Source organism: Anser brachyrhynchus (assembly GCF_964034855.1).
Source record: "Anser brachyrhynchus genome assembly, chromosome: 1".
In the NCBI taxonomy this organism is placed as follows: domain Eukaryota; kingdom Metazoa; phylum Chordata; class Aves; order Anseriformes; family Anatidae; genus Anser; species Anser brachyrhynchus.
In genome coordinates, this window is record NC_137694.1 from 59,458,441 (window position 1) to 59,474,975 (window position 16,535).

At 45.0% G+C, this 16,535-nt stretch overlaps 2 protein-coding genes across 4 annotated transcripts in view; both read left to right on the forward strand.

Moving 5' to 3' along the window:
- LOC308179187 (uncharacterized protein) overlaps positions 1-3,485 on the forward strand; it is a 198,516-nt gene extending 195,031 nt beyond the window's left edge. The window contains exons 18-19 of one of the 3 annotated variants that reach the window (XR_013940213.1): positions 2,781-2,820; positions 2,963-3,476. Coding sequence is in view for 1 of the 3 variants with exons in the window: in XM_080558990.1 (XP_080415116.1) it covers positions 2,781-2,820; positions 2,963-3,063 (141 nt within the window). In the remaining 2 variants the exon portion in view is untranslated. Of the gene's footprint in view, positions 1-2,780 lie in introns of all 3 variants that reach the window. The other 2 variants (XM_080558990.1, XR_013940212.1) reach the window with 2 other exon arrangements.
- Positions 3,486-6,837: 3,352 nt separating this feature from the next.
- The window catches only part of PAH (phenylalanine hydroxylase), a 40,522-nt gene continuing 30,824 nt past the window's right edge, over positions 6,838-16,535 (forward strand). Inside the window, exons 1-2 of the mRNA XM_080558750.1 lie at positions 6,838-7,231; positions 11,568-11,675. Of these exons, the coding sequence (XP_080414876.1) occupies positions 7,190-7,231; positions 11,568-11,675 (150 nt within the window). The 5' untranslated portion in view covers positions 6,838-7,189. The remainder of the gene's footprint in view (positions 7,232-11,567; positions 11,676-16,535) is intronic.

Genomic DNA, 16,535 nt, shown 5'->3' on the forward strand with positions numbered 1-16,535 from the left:
TGCAAAAGCAGCACCGAGGCTGAGAGCTTGAGGCTGGCATGACCTGGGGGTCACACTGCCCCTTGGGGCTGTGGGGACATGGGTGGCCTGGGTGACACTGCCAGGTTGGTGGCCCTGATCTTGGTACGTGCAGCAGCGAGGAGCCCTGCACGTCCTTCTCTCCCCACCCTCCTGCCTTGCACATACCCACCTGTTTGTTCAAGCTTGTTACTCCTATTTCTTGTATGATCTCCACCTTTTTCTTAGCACCTCTCCACTCTGAAAACTCAGAGATGTGTGCTATCTAACCCTCAAAAGAAGCAGGACCATTGCCTGACCACCTTGCCACTGGTGGAAATATGGTCTAGGGAGTCCCTGGCAAGTGGTTGTCATGCCCAATGCTCACACCAGCCTCAAAAAGTGGCAGGTGGGGACCTGCACAGCCTGAGCTGTTCAGGTGTCAGTGGAAATGAGTGCAAAAACAAGCCCTGGTCTGCTGCTGGCCTCAACTACAGCAGCTGAGGCTGCACAGATCACCTCCTCTGCCCATGGAGCCCTGACCCTTGCTGGACACGTGGCTTTAACAGCGATAAGCAGCAACTGTGTGTGGCAGAACATTAATATGCACCTGCCAACTTAGCAGATTTTAGCGTGGCACCATTTAATGCAGATGCATGATGAAAAAGACAGAGTGTGTCAGGTCTAACTTCTGTCATGCTGTTTATTTCAGGGTTTTCCTGAATGGTCACCGAGTATCTTTCTAATTTTTAGCTTGCTGTCTCATCAAACACCAAATTTACCAAATGATTTTATCTTCTTTTGGGCAGGACAACTGGCATGCAGCATTCGGTACTGCTCTCTGCATAGGGAGCTCTCCCTTCTCAGTTCCAAGTCTTCTGGATGTTTCGGTCAGGGACATCCCTTGTCTGACCTCACTGCACTGGAAGTAGCAGTTGCATCATCAGCTTCATGCTGTGATGTTAGCGGAGCGAGAGAACAGCAATGCACCAGTGGCATTAGAAAGTGGCAACAGAGATCAGAAAATGAAGTACCAAATTGATTGCAGCCATGTAGACTATATATGTACGTAGAGTAATACTTACGGAGTAGTCCACTGCCAGAACTAGTGTGAAAAGACTGCGGCATGGAAATTCCTGCCCTTTTCCCCAAATGGCAAAATGGGACCAGAATTTCTGGGTCCCCCTTTCTTGAGTCTCAGAAGGCTCTGAACAAGAGCTTTTAAAAAGGCAAAAGACATGCGTCCCAGAGGTCACCACGTATAACTTGCATGTAATTTCACCTCCAAAGCTCCATTCTCCCCTGGCTCCCTGGGCCTGGGGGCAATGGGGGGAAGAGCCTTTTCCTCCCTTTACTGAGCATGTCCCTCTCCAGCCGCTGCCACAGAGGAACAAGCTCATCCTTCGTGTTGTCTAAGGTAATGCCAATCTTGGCATCTCTCTGATCTGCTCACTTCGCAGAGTAAGGGGCCTGGGGCTGCCAGGTTTATAGATAATAAATATTGTTTCAGGGTCCCCAGCCTCCACCCACTTGTATGCACAGTCCTGCACCTGCACCTTGAAATTCTTAATTCTAACATAATGATAAATAGCTCTAGCCCTTTTCATTGGTCTTATTGGGCTTTCCCCTTTTTATTCTTCATTTTTTTCCTTTTCTTTTTCTTCTTTTTTTAATCTTGAATTGTCATTACTTTATAGCGTCTTTTTTATGTGCCTAAATTTTGTGTGCCACACTCATGAGGTCTTTTGAAGTCCTTGCTGTTTTTTTTTTTAAAAAAAAAAAAAAAAACACACACTTTGGTATGCTTTTTTTTCACCCCTTTTCTTTTTTAAAGGCCATTTACGTTATGATTAAATGCTGTCTTGGAAAGGCAGAACGAAAGTCGTTAATCTATATAGATCTTCAAAGAATCGATACATTCGGGACTTCTGTAGGATTTGTTACACTCCATTTTGTTACAGTAGGCAGCTCGTCTGGATTTGGGCACATGTGTTTCTCTCCCTCCCCTCGCCCCCCCCCCCCCCCCCGTCTTCCAGCTTCCCCCCCAAGAGTGAAAATAAAGTAAAAGGTCTTTCATGGTAAACAAAACCAGCTTATTCTCCACATAGAACACATGAATAGCTGGAAAAAAACTTACAATAAATGGTGCATTTTTTTCTCTGCTGGGTATAGCATTCAAGATCAGTCCAGTATTCAAGAAGCAGTCCATTTTTTGCTCAGCAAGAGAGTTTAGAAAAGAAGCGTGGGGTCTATTCAAGGATCTTTTCCCCTTCACAATTGCTGGGCTTTATGAAACCTATCTTCCATGCCTTGTCAGAGTATTTCTGGGGACCAATTAGTGCTTTGTTGCAAGGCTTCTTTGCTGAATCTTTGAGCAGCAAGAAAAAGCTCTCTTGAGTCTCCCCTTATTTTGACTATTTCAGTCATTACTCAGTGTAATAATTAATATGACAACTGGACGCTGAAGTTTGTATAGAAACACCTCGGCTGCAGGAGAGAGCGTGCAGTGGGTGGTAACAAGCTACAGATCAGACCGAGAAGCCACACACACAAGGAAAAAAAAAAGAGGGGGAGAGAGAATAATGAATGAAAAGAAAGAGGGAAAGAATAAAGATAAATAAATAGTTGGCGCAACCCGAAGAAACATAATACAGACTTGGAAGGAAAAAAAAAAAAAAAAGGCAATTAGGAGGCAGGGGAGGGGGCGGGGGACCCCAGAGTGGAGAACTTATTTTGAAACAGTGTCTATGTGAATATAATTTTCAAAACTTTCCTACTTTTAGGAGGCAGGAAAGCAATTTTTGCCAGTGGCTATTCCTTTGGGTAAGTCATTTTCAAGGAGCATCTGCCTACACTTTTGCATACTTGATAGACTTAAATGTCTCTTTCTACGCATGCCTTTAAAGAAAGAAGGACTTTGAGCATTAAAACATGTTGGTGACTAATTATTGCCCGTCCTGCCCAGGGTGGATGGAAGCTACTTCCTGGGACAGCAAGTTGCAGGAGTTTTCTGGTGTTATATCGTGTACCAGAGGAATAAAGCCTGTGGCACCGATGAAGAATTAAAAATGACGTTTGACCAGGGACACTGCTGAATTCTTCTCGAAAAGGCGCCTTGGGATGAACCCTCATCACTTTGGAGACATTTCTTGGGCTGCCAATTAGGGCATAATAAATAATTAGAGGTTTTAAGCATATTAGATACAGCTCATGCTAATGAGCTACATCAGGTCTTGTGCTAACCTGAAGTGACAGTTTGCATATAGGGCTGCAAGAAAAAAAAAAAAAAAAAAAAAAAGGAGGAGGGGGGGAAAAAGGGGAAAAAAAAGCAGCAGCCACCCCAGCCGCCCACCCCAGCCCGTCCCCGTCCCCGATGTCCCCTCCGCGGGTCCCGCAGGGCGCTGCCGCCCCCGGCCCCGCGCCCGCCGAGCGCTGCCCGTGGCCCGCCGGTGGCCCCATTGTGCGGCCACGCGTCCCGCGTCCATCACGGCCGGGATAAATCACACCGGGCTGACCACCCCCCCCCCCCCCCCCCCCGGCCCCCCGCCGCCCAACCCCGCCAACACACACTTTTTGGACAGGAAAATTTTGGACGGAGGAGCGGAGGGCGGTAGGGGTGGGTTCCCCTGGCTGTCCCCTCCGAGGTGACCGTCCGCGGGATGGAGAGGGGTTGGGGTCATGCGTGCTGCAGTCTGGGAGGCGGACCCCCCCCGGCGGCACGGGGGTGCAGACGCCTCCCCGTCCCCATCCCGGTCCCCATCCCGGTCCCCGTCCCTGTCCTGCACCCGTCGGCCGCGGTCGCGGGGACACAGTGCCACCTCCTGGCCACCCGCGGGGGTAGCGGGGCTGGGCAGGGGACAGCCCGAGGCATTTGCAGGAGCGGGTGGCGAGCCCGGCTCTGCCAGGAGCGGGGAACATGGCCCGGAGGTTTTGCAGCCGGAGGGTGGGAGGATAGGAGTCTCGGTTGGTGCCTAAGGGGAGCTACAGCACCGGGAGACCTCTGGGAAATCCATAGGGAACATCGATCGGGGACACCCCTCTGCCTTATTCACATACCCTCATTCAATCCTCATTTGGGAATTTTTCAACAGCTTCTAGAAAAGCCCCTCTCCATCGCTCACTGCTCTCTCAGCCCGATGGGGACATCCCGAACCCGCAGGGAGCCGCAAGTCGAGGATAGTCCTGGTGTCCTTGCATCCCTGCCCAAGCCAGAAAACACAGAGCTCTGGGGAAGCCGCTGCTCTCCAAACGCTGCCTAAAGGCAGAAGGGGGAGAAAGCAGTCTGAAAAGCAGCCAAAGTCTGTGGCCCTTTGAACTTGCGGCATGCCGTCCAGGGAACCAGCCAAGTTTCAGTGCAAAGAGCCTTTTTAGTTGTGGCTGAGCAGCACAGCCAGGAATGGCTGTGTGTGGGGTATGCATTTCTGGGGGATGGAAGGTATTTTCAGATGGAGGCAATGAGGGACATCGGTGCCTACCTGCACATGGTTGGAAGGGAAGGAGTGGGGTTGCATGGTGCTGCAGCAAGAGCCCAGAGCAGGACCAGCAGAGCCCAAGGCTCAGGTGCTCACCCAGGGGCTGAGGAACCAGAGCTGTGGGGCAACTTGAAATGCAAGTGGGAAATTCCAGTTAGCAATGTCACGGCGGGGCAAAGAACCTGCACTTGGTAGGCTGAACTACGTCTTCAAAGAGAGCTCAGGCAATTTGGATTCAGAAACGGTCCAAAGTAACCAGAACTGATGCAATCGTGTTCATGCTGCAATGGCATTGGAGTGAATGCTAACTTGTGCATGCATGCACACACAAACTCACACACTACTTTGCTCCAAAACAAGAGAATTTGGGAATTCCTCCTAGCAAGAAGGAGCTTTGCTTCCCTCAGCCAGTGTCTTTTGCTACCAGGCAATTTCTGAAGGTCCAAGCTGATTAAACAGTAAACCAGTGGCTACACACTAGGGATATCATTATGATTATGTAGCAATAAGAATAAGAGATAAGCTTGCAATATAAATAAAAAAACAGTGTGTGGGAGGAGTCAAGAAAAATTACAAGGATTTGGCATGAGCAATATTTAGTGTATCTAGTATTTCACTTTACCTTGTCTTTATTGTCAAGGTAGAGTGAACAGAAAGTGCAAAACATAAGAAAAGGGGAGGAGAGGGATGGAAGAAAGGAAAAAGACTCAGTGCATATGAAAGCCTCAGAGAAGGAAAAAAAAAGAACAAATATTAGTAGAAAGAGAAAAACAAAGAAAAAGGAAGGCACAAATGATTGAAAAAACAGATTATGACTTTGGATGACATAGCTATTTTGGTCAGACTTAGGACATGTATCTAAGTGTTTTAAAATCTAGTTGAAAAACATACCGTGTAGAGAGGCATGGCACGTGGACAAAGCAAAAAGCAAACAAGAACAGTTACTGGAAGCTGTCCTGCCCTACACAGGGACTACTATAATCAGTGTTATCACCATCCTCATCTCACTTTTTTTTTTTTTTTTTTTTTGTGAGGTGGCCTTCAATGCCCCTATCATCGACAGAACTCTGCTGGGTGCTGCATGCACAAACACGGGACACAAAACGTTGCCTTCCATAGTGAACCTGCTGACTGAACAGCTCAAAAACAGTAGTTTTAGTACTGCTGGCAGGTAACAAGGTCAAGCTGCCTTTCACCTACTGGACCATCTCTCCTTGCCCCAACCTGATGCTTTGGTGCCAGCAATGTCCAGGGTGGCACGTGTATATCATATTTGGCTGCCTACCTTGGCTGCTAGCCCATAATATAGCATTGCAGTTCACCTCAGAAAGTCACTTTCTACCAGTGCATATGGCCATATGATGGACAAACAAGAAGTTTCTCTGAAAAATGTATGTTTTGTGTCCAAAGCTCTGAGTTACTGCAGATGTACATCATACAGTGCATAATTTCACTGGGCTGGATTCTGAGTTGATGGTCATGGGGTTGAACATGGGTTTGGACTAAGATTCTTGCAAGTGGCTCCCTACTGATCAGATTTCCAGCTACTGGATTTCATAATTACAAATAATTCATGGTAAGTCTTGGTTAAAATTCACCAGTTTGAATTTGTTCTGAGCATGCAGTAGAGTTTCCTTCAAGGCTCAAATAACTGTGAAGGGCTGATTCTTCTGTTCCACAGAATTTATCTTCATCAGAAAAATGCAGCAAGATTACCTGCCGTGACATAGCCTGTCTTGGTGTAGACTTCAGCCTTCCAAATAACAAAATAGATCTTGACCATTCTCTTTTTTTCCTTTTCACCTGCCCTCTAGTATCAGGCTATAACTTTCCTTCATTCCTTCAATCTCTCTGGTGACTCTTTCCAAACCAAGTGTTGGCTGGTTTGTACCAACCCTTTACTAACCATTTCCAAATTCATTCATGTTCCCCCTCTTCCCATTGTAGCTCTCCATGGTTGATATACCTAAAAACACATGTGCACCTTCTGCATTTCTTCTGCCTCCTCCCTGCTCCTTTTCTTCCTTTACCTCCTTCCCTTTCTCCATGTTGAGATCCATATTCCAGAGCAAGGTTCACAAAGTTAACACCTGTTTAATGCTTTATACTGGGCCTCTGTTGTCTCCAGTGCCTGGTGTGTGGAGCTGTCCCCTGCTCTCTGACCTCTTGGATGCAGCCCAAAGGGCCTCACTAAAAGGCAAACAGTCCAGCCGCTGCTGAGTTGTGCCCTGTGTCTGGCACGCAAAGAGAGGTTCCTGGAGAACATCTGATCTCCCATCACGTGGAAGGGAAACCCACCGGTTGCTAAACACACACACAGCCACAGGAACAGATGAGAGGGAAGTCTGAACCCAAGTCAAAGCATTGACGTGCAGGAACGAAAGCAGCGGCTGACATTGATCTGGGGAAGACAGGCTGCTAATTCAAAGCATGCTGCTTGTCCACGTTGGGCACAGATAGAAACAATGTGCTGGAGTGCCGCTGCATGCTGGGGGGGACCGAAGGGGCTGGCTTGTCCGTGTGCCAGGGCTGGGTGGGTGGGGGGCGTGGAGGGAGAACGCCCTCTTGGCACAGCATCTGGGGGGAGGGAGCTGGAGGAGGGGATGGCTTTGCCTCGCTTCCTCTACTTTAAATACCTTTGCACGGAGCTCTGGCCACCACAGTAAGGTCAGAAGGCTTCACCCGCAGCCTCCCTGTGTGGGCATTGCCGCCTCCACAACATGGACGCACAGCACTGCAAGATGAACGGCGACCCTTTCCAGGTAAGCTTGAGGGGCCTGTGTGCCTGCTGTTCACAGGGAGTCCCTCCATGCCCCCCCATGCTTGCAAATCTTGTTTCCCATTCTCTAAGATGTCCAAGATGGGAGGAAACAACGCGTCTGTCTCAACCGTTTGTGGTGCTTGGTTGCCACCATTGTCCCCTTTGGCAGCCGGCGTGCTTGTCTGGAGTTAATTGTACTCACAGATGTGCGGTGAGAGCAAAAATGAAAACATTTCAACAGAGGAAAGGAAAGAGAGGCAAGAGATCAGGGTCAGGGGACCTCTGTAAATGTATCCTTGCATATATGGCAAATAGAAGAAGCAGCGGAAAAGAGCAGCAGATAATTAGAGGTCTCTTAAACCTGTGTGATGAGAGCAAGCTGTCTTCTTCTATTTAGGGAAAGCTGCTGAAATTATGCACTCTTCTGGTGGAGCTATTTGTTAACTTTTAGCACTCTGACATATATTCTACCTCCCCCCCACTTTTTTTTTTTTTTTTGGATGTTTACTGACTTACTTTGAACTCTTTGTTTTGGAAAATACAGGAAAGTACTGAAACCCATGACTTTCGATTACAGGCACTATAGATACTGTAGGAGCAAGTGACGTAATTTGAGGCCAGCATGGTTAATTATTAGGACTGAATTCTGTCCTGCGCAATGCCTCTGAAGCTGGGGACAAGCTGTGGAAGATGTGAAAAAACGGGCTTCATTTCCTACAAATCTTTTTAGGTACAGAGCAGCCAAGGAAGCCTGGTTTCCTACTGCTTCGTGTGCTGAGGCTGAACTCCCCTAGAGATACGCTACTGTTCCACCTTGCTGTTTCTCCAAGTTGTCTAATTGCTTGATCCCAGTGAGATCTGTGGGAGCTGAGCATCTAGCTACCTTAAGAAACTGACTCTAAATGGCTTGGAAACTAGTTTAATTTTTAGGAGTAACTTCAGAATCTTATTTTCATTGAAACATTTTTTCCATTTTTTTCTATACTATTTCTATATTATTTTGTTTATTTTACTTTCTCTGAAACTACAGAAAAAACTTCCTCTAGCTTCAGCAGTGTTGGAATTCACTCTGAATGTTTAAACAACTCAGAAATGAGTTTGAAGGCTGACAGGTCTGTATTATTGACCTCCCAAACTGCCATGTGTCAGAAAGACAATATCAATCTCTGTGTGAAGTAGTTAATTAAGAACATAGATTTGCATTGCACTCAGGCAAACTGTCCCTGCATCTACACATCACTGATGTAAGAGACTGTGCTAGGTCCAGAAATGGTTGTCTGTATTTGTCAACTGGTTCTTATACACTTACAGGTCAGATATGCATGTCATATAGACAGTGTTTCAATGACAATGAAACAATTTGTTCAACTCTTAATCACAATCACAGTAGTAAGAGTAGAATTGTCCCAAAGCTGCATTTCATCTCTATATAAGAGATTGAGAGACAAGAAATTAGAATTCGGACTGAGAACGGATTAGCCATGATCAACAGTTAAAAAATATGCATATATATGACAAAAAGCTCAGCAATAGATGTGAGTGCCTGCGTTTGTGTTGATGTGTTGGCTCCAGTGTCTATTAATGTATATTGCCTCCATACATATTGATAAGATCTGGGTACCTGTCAGGAAAATAATGGTTTTAGTCTTCTTTCCTCTTGCACTGAAAGCCTCCACCTCTGTGGACAGACTTAGGCATGCACTGACTTTTGTACAAAGACCATCCCAGTGATCTACATTCACATGCAGATGTGCAAAAAGTTAAGCAACTGTCATCATGTTTGCAGGATTAGTGCCTACTGCCTTCTGCAACTTTTTAGCACAACATAAACCAATTTGCAAGAGTGGGAAAATGAGTGAGAATGGCCTAAAAGTGGCCCATCTCAGCATATCAAGGCTAGTGACCAATGAGAATCTATCACTGTATAAAGAGATTAATTAATATCAAAATTACCTCGTAGGACTTGAGCCTTGTATTTTATCCTCTGCCGATGTTCAAAACACAAATTCTTCCTTTGTCACACAGAGTCAAGACAACCTGCAACAGAAGCTGGTCCATGAGAAATGCCTTGGCAAGAACATTTAAAAACATGTAACTACAAGTCTTTTAAAACATTTCTAGAGCAGACCATGAAAACCAAATTCTTGGTCCACTGAGCAGACACTGGAATAACTCAGTTCTGTCCTTAGGGTGAATTTAACTTGTTGAGATGGAGAAATCGTAACAGCAAAGCCATGCAGGATCACAATTTCAGATGACAGCTTTGGTTACACTATCATAAAATTTCCAGGCTACTGACATTTTTTTACTTTTTGACAGACTCTTGTCACTGGTTTCCCTTGTGGTTGCTTCAGATGTCAAAAGGCTTTCATTAGCCAGCTGCCACACCATTCCTGACTGCTTTTCCTCTTGGTCCCTACCAGCTAAGAGTGAGGCCAGCTCCCTGGTTGGCTGAGAAAACAGAGAACAGGGAGATGCTCCAGGACATAGCACAGTTGAGTAGGTGACAATCTTCTCTCTGGTCCATACCAATATTTCTACTACAGTTCCCACCAGAGTTTCCCTGCAAGGATGGAAATAATTTAGATAATGTGTGTGACCACTGGAAATAAAGCTAGGTAGAAAAATCTGTTGTCAGACTCCAGCAATGAATGTTCACATTAGCAGCACCCTAAAAGACAGCCTTAAGAATCAGGAATTATTTATTTTACCAAAAAAAAAAAAAAAAAAGGCAGTTCATTATAACATTGCCTCAGAAAATGTAGTCCCATCAAGAGTTTTATGGCTTTTGGGCAGCCGGATTTCATTATTAATCTGTCTGCTACAAAGACTGCTTTTGCTATTTCTAAGGACAATATTTGGGAACTGAGACTCTTTATGCTCTGATTTATATGTTAAATTTAGCAATAGCTAAAATGGGGATGGACTCTGACTGAAAATGTAGGTCTTAATAAAGAAAAATTGAAAGGGTGAATACCTTGAGTCAGGCCTTGACCTAGGACTTGTTACATCAGCCTCTGTTACAACCCTCTGTGCTGCTGCTGTCTGGTGTGATCTTTGAAATGCCATCCAGGGGTGATTTGCCCAAGGCCACAAACAACACACAAATAAGATCTTACTGTGACTTCCAAAAGTTTGTGGTGGTTGTGCTTCAGATTTACAGAATCACAGAATCATCTAGGTTGGAAGAGACCTCCAAGATCACTTAGTCCAACCTCTGACCTAACACTTACAAGTCCTCCAGTAAACCATATCACTAAGTTCTACATCTAAATGTCTTTTAAAGACCTCCAGGGATGGTGACTCAACCACTTCCCTAGGAAGCCCATTCCAATGCCTAACAAGCCTTTCAGTAAAGAAGTTTTTCCTAATATTCAACCTAAACCTCCCCTGGCACAACTTTAGCCCATTTATGCTGACATTGGAAAAGTTAAACAATTCTGGAAATCAGCAGGCCGTTACCTTCCATGTCAGGTACCCAGGTAATTTTGAAAAACTTGCCCCACTCCATGACTCAGTTTCCTCTTCCTAAAGTGGTGAAATAGCTCTTCCCTATGTAACCAAGGTTTTGTGAAAAATTATGGTAATGAGAACCATGAAAACAATTAAAATAAACATTCCTCCTGCTTGGGAGTACTGGAAATTTTGTTTCGGAATTTGCAGAACAGAAAATCAGTAAGACTCAGGAACAAACATAAATGAAAACACATCTTGCTCTAACTGAATCTTTAATCACTGCGGGATTTACAGAAGATTTAAAATTTGTGACAGCATTTCCTCCCCCATCCTTTTTTTGGGGCGGTGGTGGTATCTTATTTTGTTTTTAAACCAATTTCCATATCCCTCTTGTGAATACCACCTCTTCTGATGTTACCTGGAAGATGCAAACAGAACTGAAGGGAAATGCAGATCACGGCCTGTATCTCTGCACAGAGCTCATCTACCTTGCTCTTCTTAATCCTGCACATTAATGAAAAGGAAGCTTGAAGATCTTTCACCATAGCTGAAACCAAAGTACAGTAATGCTTCCAGTTTTCCCTGAGCTTGATACACCTGAGAAGTGAAGCAGGGCTGAAATGGAGTTAGGCTATTTTTCCCCCATTTTTGAATACCTTCCTCACACATGGGACATAGTTTCCAAGAATGGGTTTTGTGCCTCTACCATGATAAATAAAAGCAGCCCCAGACCTGCTCCTGGAAGCAACAATTGCCTTGATTCCTTCTGAAAGCATCTGTATGTCCTCTCTACATCACCGATACAGTGCAAAATGACAGTGGAGAAAGGCAAACCTGGCCCCTGGGGTGAACTTAAAGATTTTCTTGTACTTTTCTTTCAGGAATCTATGTACATTGAAGAGCCCTCAAATAAAAATGGTGTGATTTCTTTGATATTCTCTTTGAAAGAAGAAGTCGGGGCACTGGCTAAAGTTCTGCGCACGTTTGAGGTAAATGTTTTTTTTTCAGGAGACCCGACCATGTCTTTAATTTTTTCCTTTGCAGCAACATTTGCTCAGGGTGTTTATCATCACGTTGCTAATTCCGTTTCATTGCCATAATCGGGTAAATAGGAACTGTATCTTTTCTGAAGTTAAAATCACTTAAAGTCCTGGAGCTCGAGTTGCCTTTTTAAGTGAAAAGTTAGATTTCAAGCTTTTAATTTAAAACCTCCACCTTTAACCGACAAAAGGATGAAAAAAAAATTTTTCTACATTTTATAAGGAAGTATTCCACTGTAACTGCCAGAATAAGATGCAGAAGTGAATCAGGTCATAACCTGGGGTTGACATTTGAGTAGGTATATATATAGTATAAAAAGGCAAATATAACCTGAACATGAGCGGTGGGACATGAAGCATTTCTACTGGAGGGAGCAACTGTCCTCGTAGCTCTTGTCCACCTCAGTGCATCTGATATAAACAAACTCACCACCTCCCACTATTGGTATTTCTACAGAGGGGGCAGAGGGTACCTCTGAAACAACACCAAAATGACAGCATTTTGCAGTTTATTCACTCCCAAGGAACTCATGAACTGGCTGAGTTGAAAAGCTTTAGGGGATAAAAGGAGACATTGACCTTTCAGGACATTGTGTGCCTATTTATTCTTGAAGAAATATTTCCCAGATGTCATGGATGTTGTTTAAAAAGCATGAAATCCTTGTAATTCAGCATGCTTGTATTGCAACACATACAGCTGTATACTCTGTGCTCCCACACTCTGTTATATTGGTTTTGCAACTTTTTTTTAAAAAAAACATCATCACGTGATAGTTGTGCCTGAAAGCAGTTCTGTCTGTACTACAGTGTAATAAGTTGTGGTCTGCATACTTTCCATTCATAAACTGAACTGACTGGGAAATGAAAGATTTGTGCACTATTAGTACAAATGAAAAATAATTATGAGTTATAGGCCATATTTGAATCATTAAGATAAAGGAGATTTCATGCTAATGACAGCAGAGCTGGTCTAAATCTGTGAACTAACTACTGTAACACAGTTCTGCAAAATGTCTGTATGTTGGCAGTAGGTGTAAATGAACTAAGGAAGGCTGTTGATATTTCTTGTTACATGGATTGCCATCTACTAAGCAAATTATTACCAGATCTAAGGGAAAATTCTGTATGGGGTTTGGTGTAGGAGGGAGAGAAGTAGCTGCGTCTAGGATGTAACTCTTCTTGCCCCAAAGCAGGTACCCAAACTAGGCAAGCTGTTTTCCCCTGCAACTCTGATGGCAACAGTGGGGGTGAAAGCTCAGTTTTAGGAGCTCTGCATTGTTGGGCAGGTGGATTCCCACCCCAATGAGGCCAATTCTTCCTGGGCAAACTTGCAGCCTCCCCCAGCACACAGGTTTCAAAAGGCCTGGCATAGGTGCTCTTGGGCAAGATTGGAATTCTGTTGGCAATCTTGTCGGGAAATGGATGGACCTTGTCATGTGTGTAAGTGATGGGCCTACATGGCTGAGACAACCTCCACTCTTTCCCGCCTGGGCAATGACCATGGTGTCTCAGAGGGACAGACTTTGTGATCTGAGGCACCTACAGCAGAGCTGGGGAAGGTGGTGATACGCAGGTGATGCCCTCTCTGCTCTGAAAGGAAGATAAGAATGGGGACAAGGCGGAAGACTTCCAGAAGATTTTTCTTCTTGTATCCCTTCCCTGCTTGACAAAATCATCTGTGAGAACAAGGTTAGCTACAGGAGCTGGTCCAGACCCACTGTTGGTGGGCTTGTCTGGAGAGGGAGACCCCAGCCTTGTCCCCAGGGTTACAGCCGCTGCACTGGCACTGGCCCGAGGAAATGCGGTGAGTAGGTCTGAGAGGGGTGGCACAGGGAGGAGACGTGGCTCTTCTGGCTGTTGCTGCCTCACACAGCCACATGAAGTAGGAAAAAAAGGAAAATACAAAAGCCACAAAATACGATCAGACTGTTCCCCAGAGTGGGAGCAGCACCACAGATGCTGGTCCCTGCAGAGGGCCGTACCTCCACAGCTATTTGTGCCGAGGCTGAGGGCCGGCCACACACGCTGAATTTGGACCCTCCCTGGTCCTGACCATGGCTGGGGCTGCCCAAGCTGTCAGGGTGTCTCTGGGCACTCGGGCGTGGGAATGTAGGCAGAGAGCAGGGCTCTGCCCTTTCTTCCTCCCAGCTGGCACTTGGGAGTTATTAAAGGGCTGTGCCTCCAGCTCTTTGAGGATTCCTCTTTGAGGATTTTGCCTTTTTTCTAGACAGCCTACAGAACTACTCTGGGCCATGAGGGGGGAAGGCAGAGAATTAAAAGAACTTTAAATATGCAAGTGTTGAAAAGAAATCCTCTCTGTAGAGAGCAAAGAAGGCACAGAAGCAAGGTCCAGACTGCAACACGAGGGTTTGAGAAGACACCCAAAGAAGCAGAGACCTCATGGTGCTAGCAGCAGCCAGGCTGCCTTTCTGTAAAGCAAGTCTTCATGTGGATATGGGGAGGTTCATCCTCACCTTGGTTTGCCAGCTGGAATAAAGTTTCTGCTGTTCTGGGAGAACTTGTCACTCTTGTGTTCCTGCCCAGGATGTAGGAGTACCTCCTCACCACCAGGCCTGCCCATGCCTCATTTCCATGCTGAGGTTGCACTAGGCCAGGCATCAGCTCCTATCCCGGTGTCCACTGGAGCAAGAACCCGAGGGGAGCTATGCTGTGCTCTAGCCCGGCCCCGCAATTGGGTCTGGAGGCATCGGTAATGGGGCCTAGGACCAGTGGCACATCAAGCTCCGTGGCCGCTCCCCAGTCTAGATGTAATCCATGTTCAATCAGGAGGCATAACTCCCAGAGGAAGAAGTGGTGTCCAAACACAGCCCGGATGAACTGGGTAAGCCCCTGTTTTGGGTGGACTGAAGGTAGGGGAGCCGTCTATGCAGGCAGGTGAAGGCACAAGGCCAGTTGCTACGGAGCACATGCACCTGGCACAGACTTACATCCAGAATTACAACTGTGACATCCTTAAGGGAATTTCATTGTGTTTTGATGAATAATCTGTTTTTTTGTCCTGCACAAACATCCCTCAATGTTGCTCCTGCAGCTGACAGAGTGCCACTTGTTCTCACATCTGCTTTTTGCTCAGAGACCCAAACCCTTGCTTTCTGTTGAGGTCCCAGTTACACTCAAGATTGTGGCTAAAGTGAGGACTATGTAGATTGAAGGATTTTTTTTTTTTTCCCTGAGGAATCTCCTCCATGTACTGAGCTCCTTATGTCTGCTGGCTTTATGTCCAAAATCTTCTTTATTATGTCTATGTTTCTCTTATTCTTTACTCATTTTCTCTACTGTGTTTCAGTGTTGGACTAATGCATAACCTCTGAAAAGAACAAGCAGATGTAACAGCAGCTCAGTCATGTCTAGCAATAAACAAATCATTAATACTGAATTGACTTTCCTTTCACACTAGCTGTTCTGTATGTATATTGGCATGTGGTAAAGATTTGCTTTTTGGTTAAATCAAACCCAATTATTTTCACTTGAAAAGCCTTTTTATACATAATCTTTATCCATCGCAGTGTGGATGTGGCTTCCCTATGGGTTCTGCTTGGGAAAATCTGTCCTCTTTGTGGGCTTGAGGGTGGCTGTAGAGACAGCATAAACCCATCAGCGGAGTCTTTACACTGACTTAATTTTAATAGGACCCACTGTAAACCAAGGCACTGCTTTGTGCAGCCATACACTGTTTGTCTGAGTTATGGTATTATAGAAGATGGTATCTAGGAAGCCAAAACTGGAATTAACATCTGTCTGAAACAGAACATAATATATAAACAAAATATCATGCTTAAAATCAGGAAGACAAATCATAGTCATTGTGGAGTTATGTTTTTTGATTCATTGGACAAGTAAGAAAGCTACAGAGTGTAAGTCCAGGTCAGAAACAGACAGAAATTTTCCAGGGTTCTTATCAAAATTGAAAGATAAGATTACAATTGATGCAAATGTTTATTTTCTCTAGTGATAAAAGCTTATTGAAATTGAGATAATTTTTTTTTTGATTTTTTTAAGAAAAAGTCCATTTTGAAAGAAAAAAAAGTAAAAAGTCTTCCCCCAAAAGATCGGCATTTCCAAATCTAAATTTATTATACAAAATACTAGAACTAAGCATTTCAATATATAAAAAGGATTGCCCTTACTTTGAGCTGATTTTTTTTCCACATGAATTTATAAATACATTATTTTCCTCTGAGGTCTTTTTTCTGATTAATTTACAAGTAGTAGCAGACAGCTGTAGTACGTGTCAAACACGTAGGAAAATATTAAATATTTGCTCAACCCATCATCACACAGGAGCCTTCCATCTCCTCTTCACTGACATGACCTTCCCAAGAACAGAGCAGGACTTCAGTACAAGGTCCAGCCTTCACCAGTGCTATTACCAGTCAGTAGGGCTCTAGCTCACAAGCTGCCCCATTGATTTGCATCAGGTAGAACTCCTACTCTCAGAGTAAATTACTACACCATGGGAGGACTGGCTGGGAGTAACAGCCTGCACTGAACAAGGCCCTGAGCTTTCAGAGCCAGCAAAGATGACTGTGCTCTTTTTTCTGTTTAGTAGCTTACTTTATTCCACAGAAAGTCCAAAGTGACAGATATCCCTTCATCCCTTGGGTAGGTATTGGCTCGGCAGTGTTTTATTTCCAAATCAGGAGAGGCGGGCAGTTACTTTGGCCAGGGGGTGTGTTGAAGGTGCCTGCACTGATAGGTGAACACGCCAGGCATGCCTCTTCACCACAGTAAGCATAAGCACAGCTATGATCATCTTTACTACACCTGAACTCAGTGCTTCAAATCAAT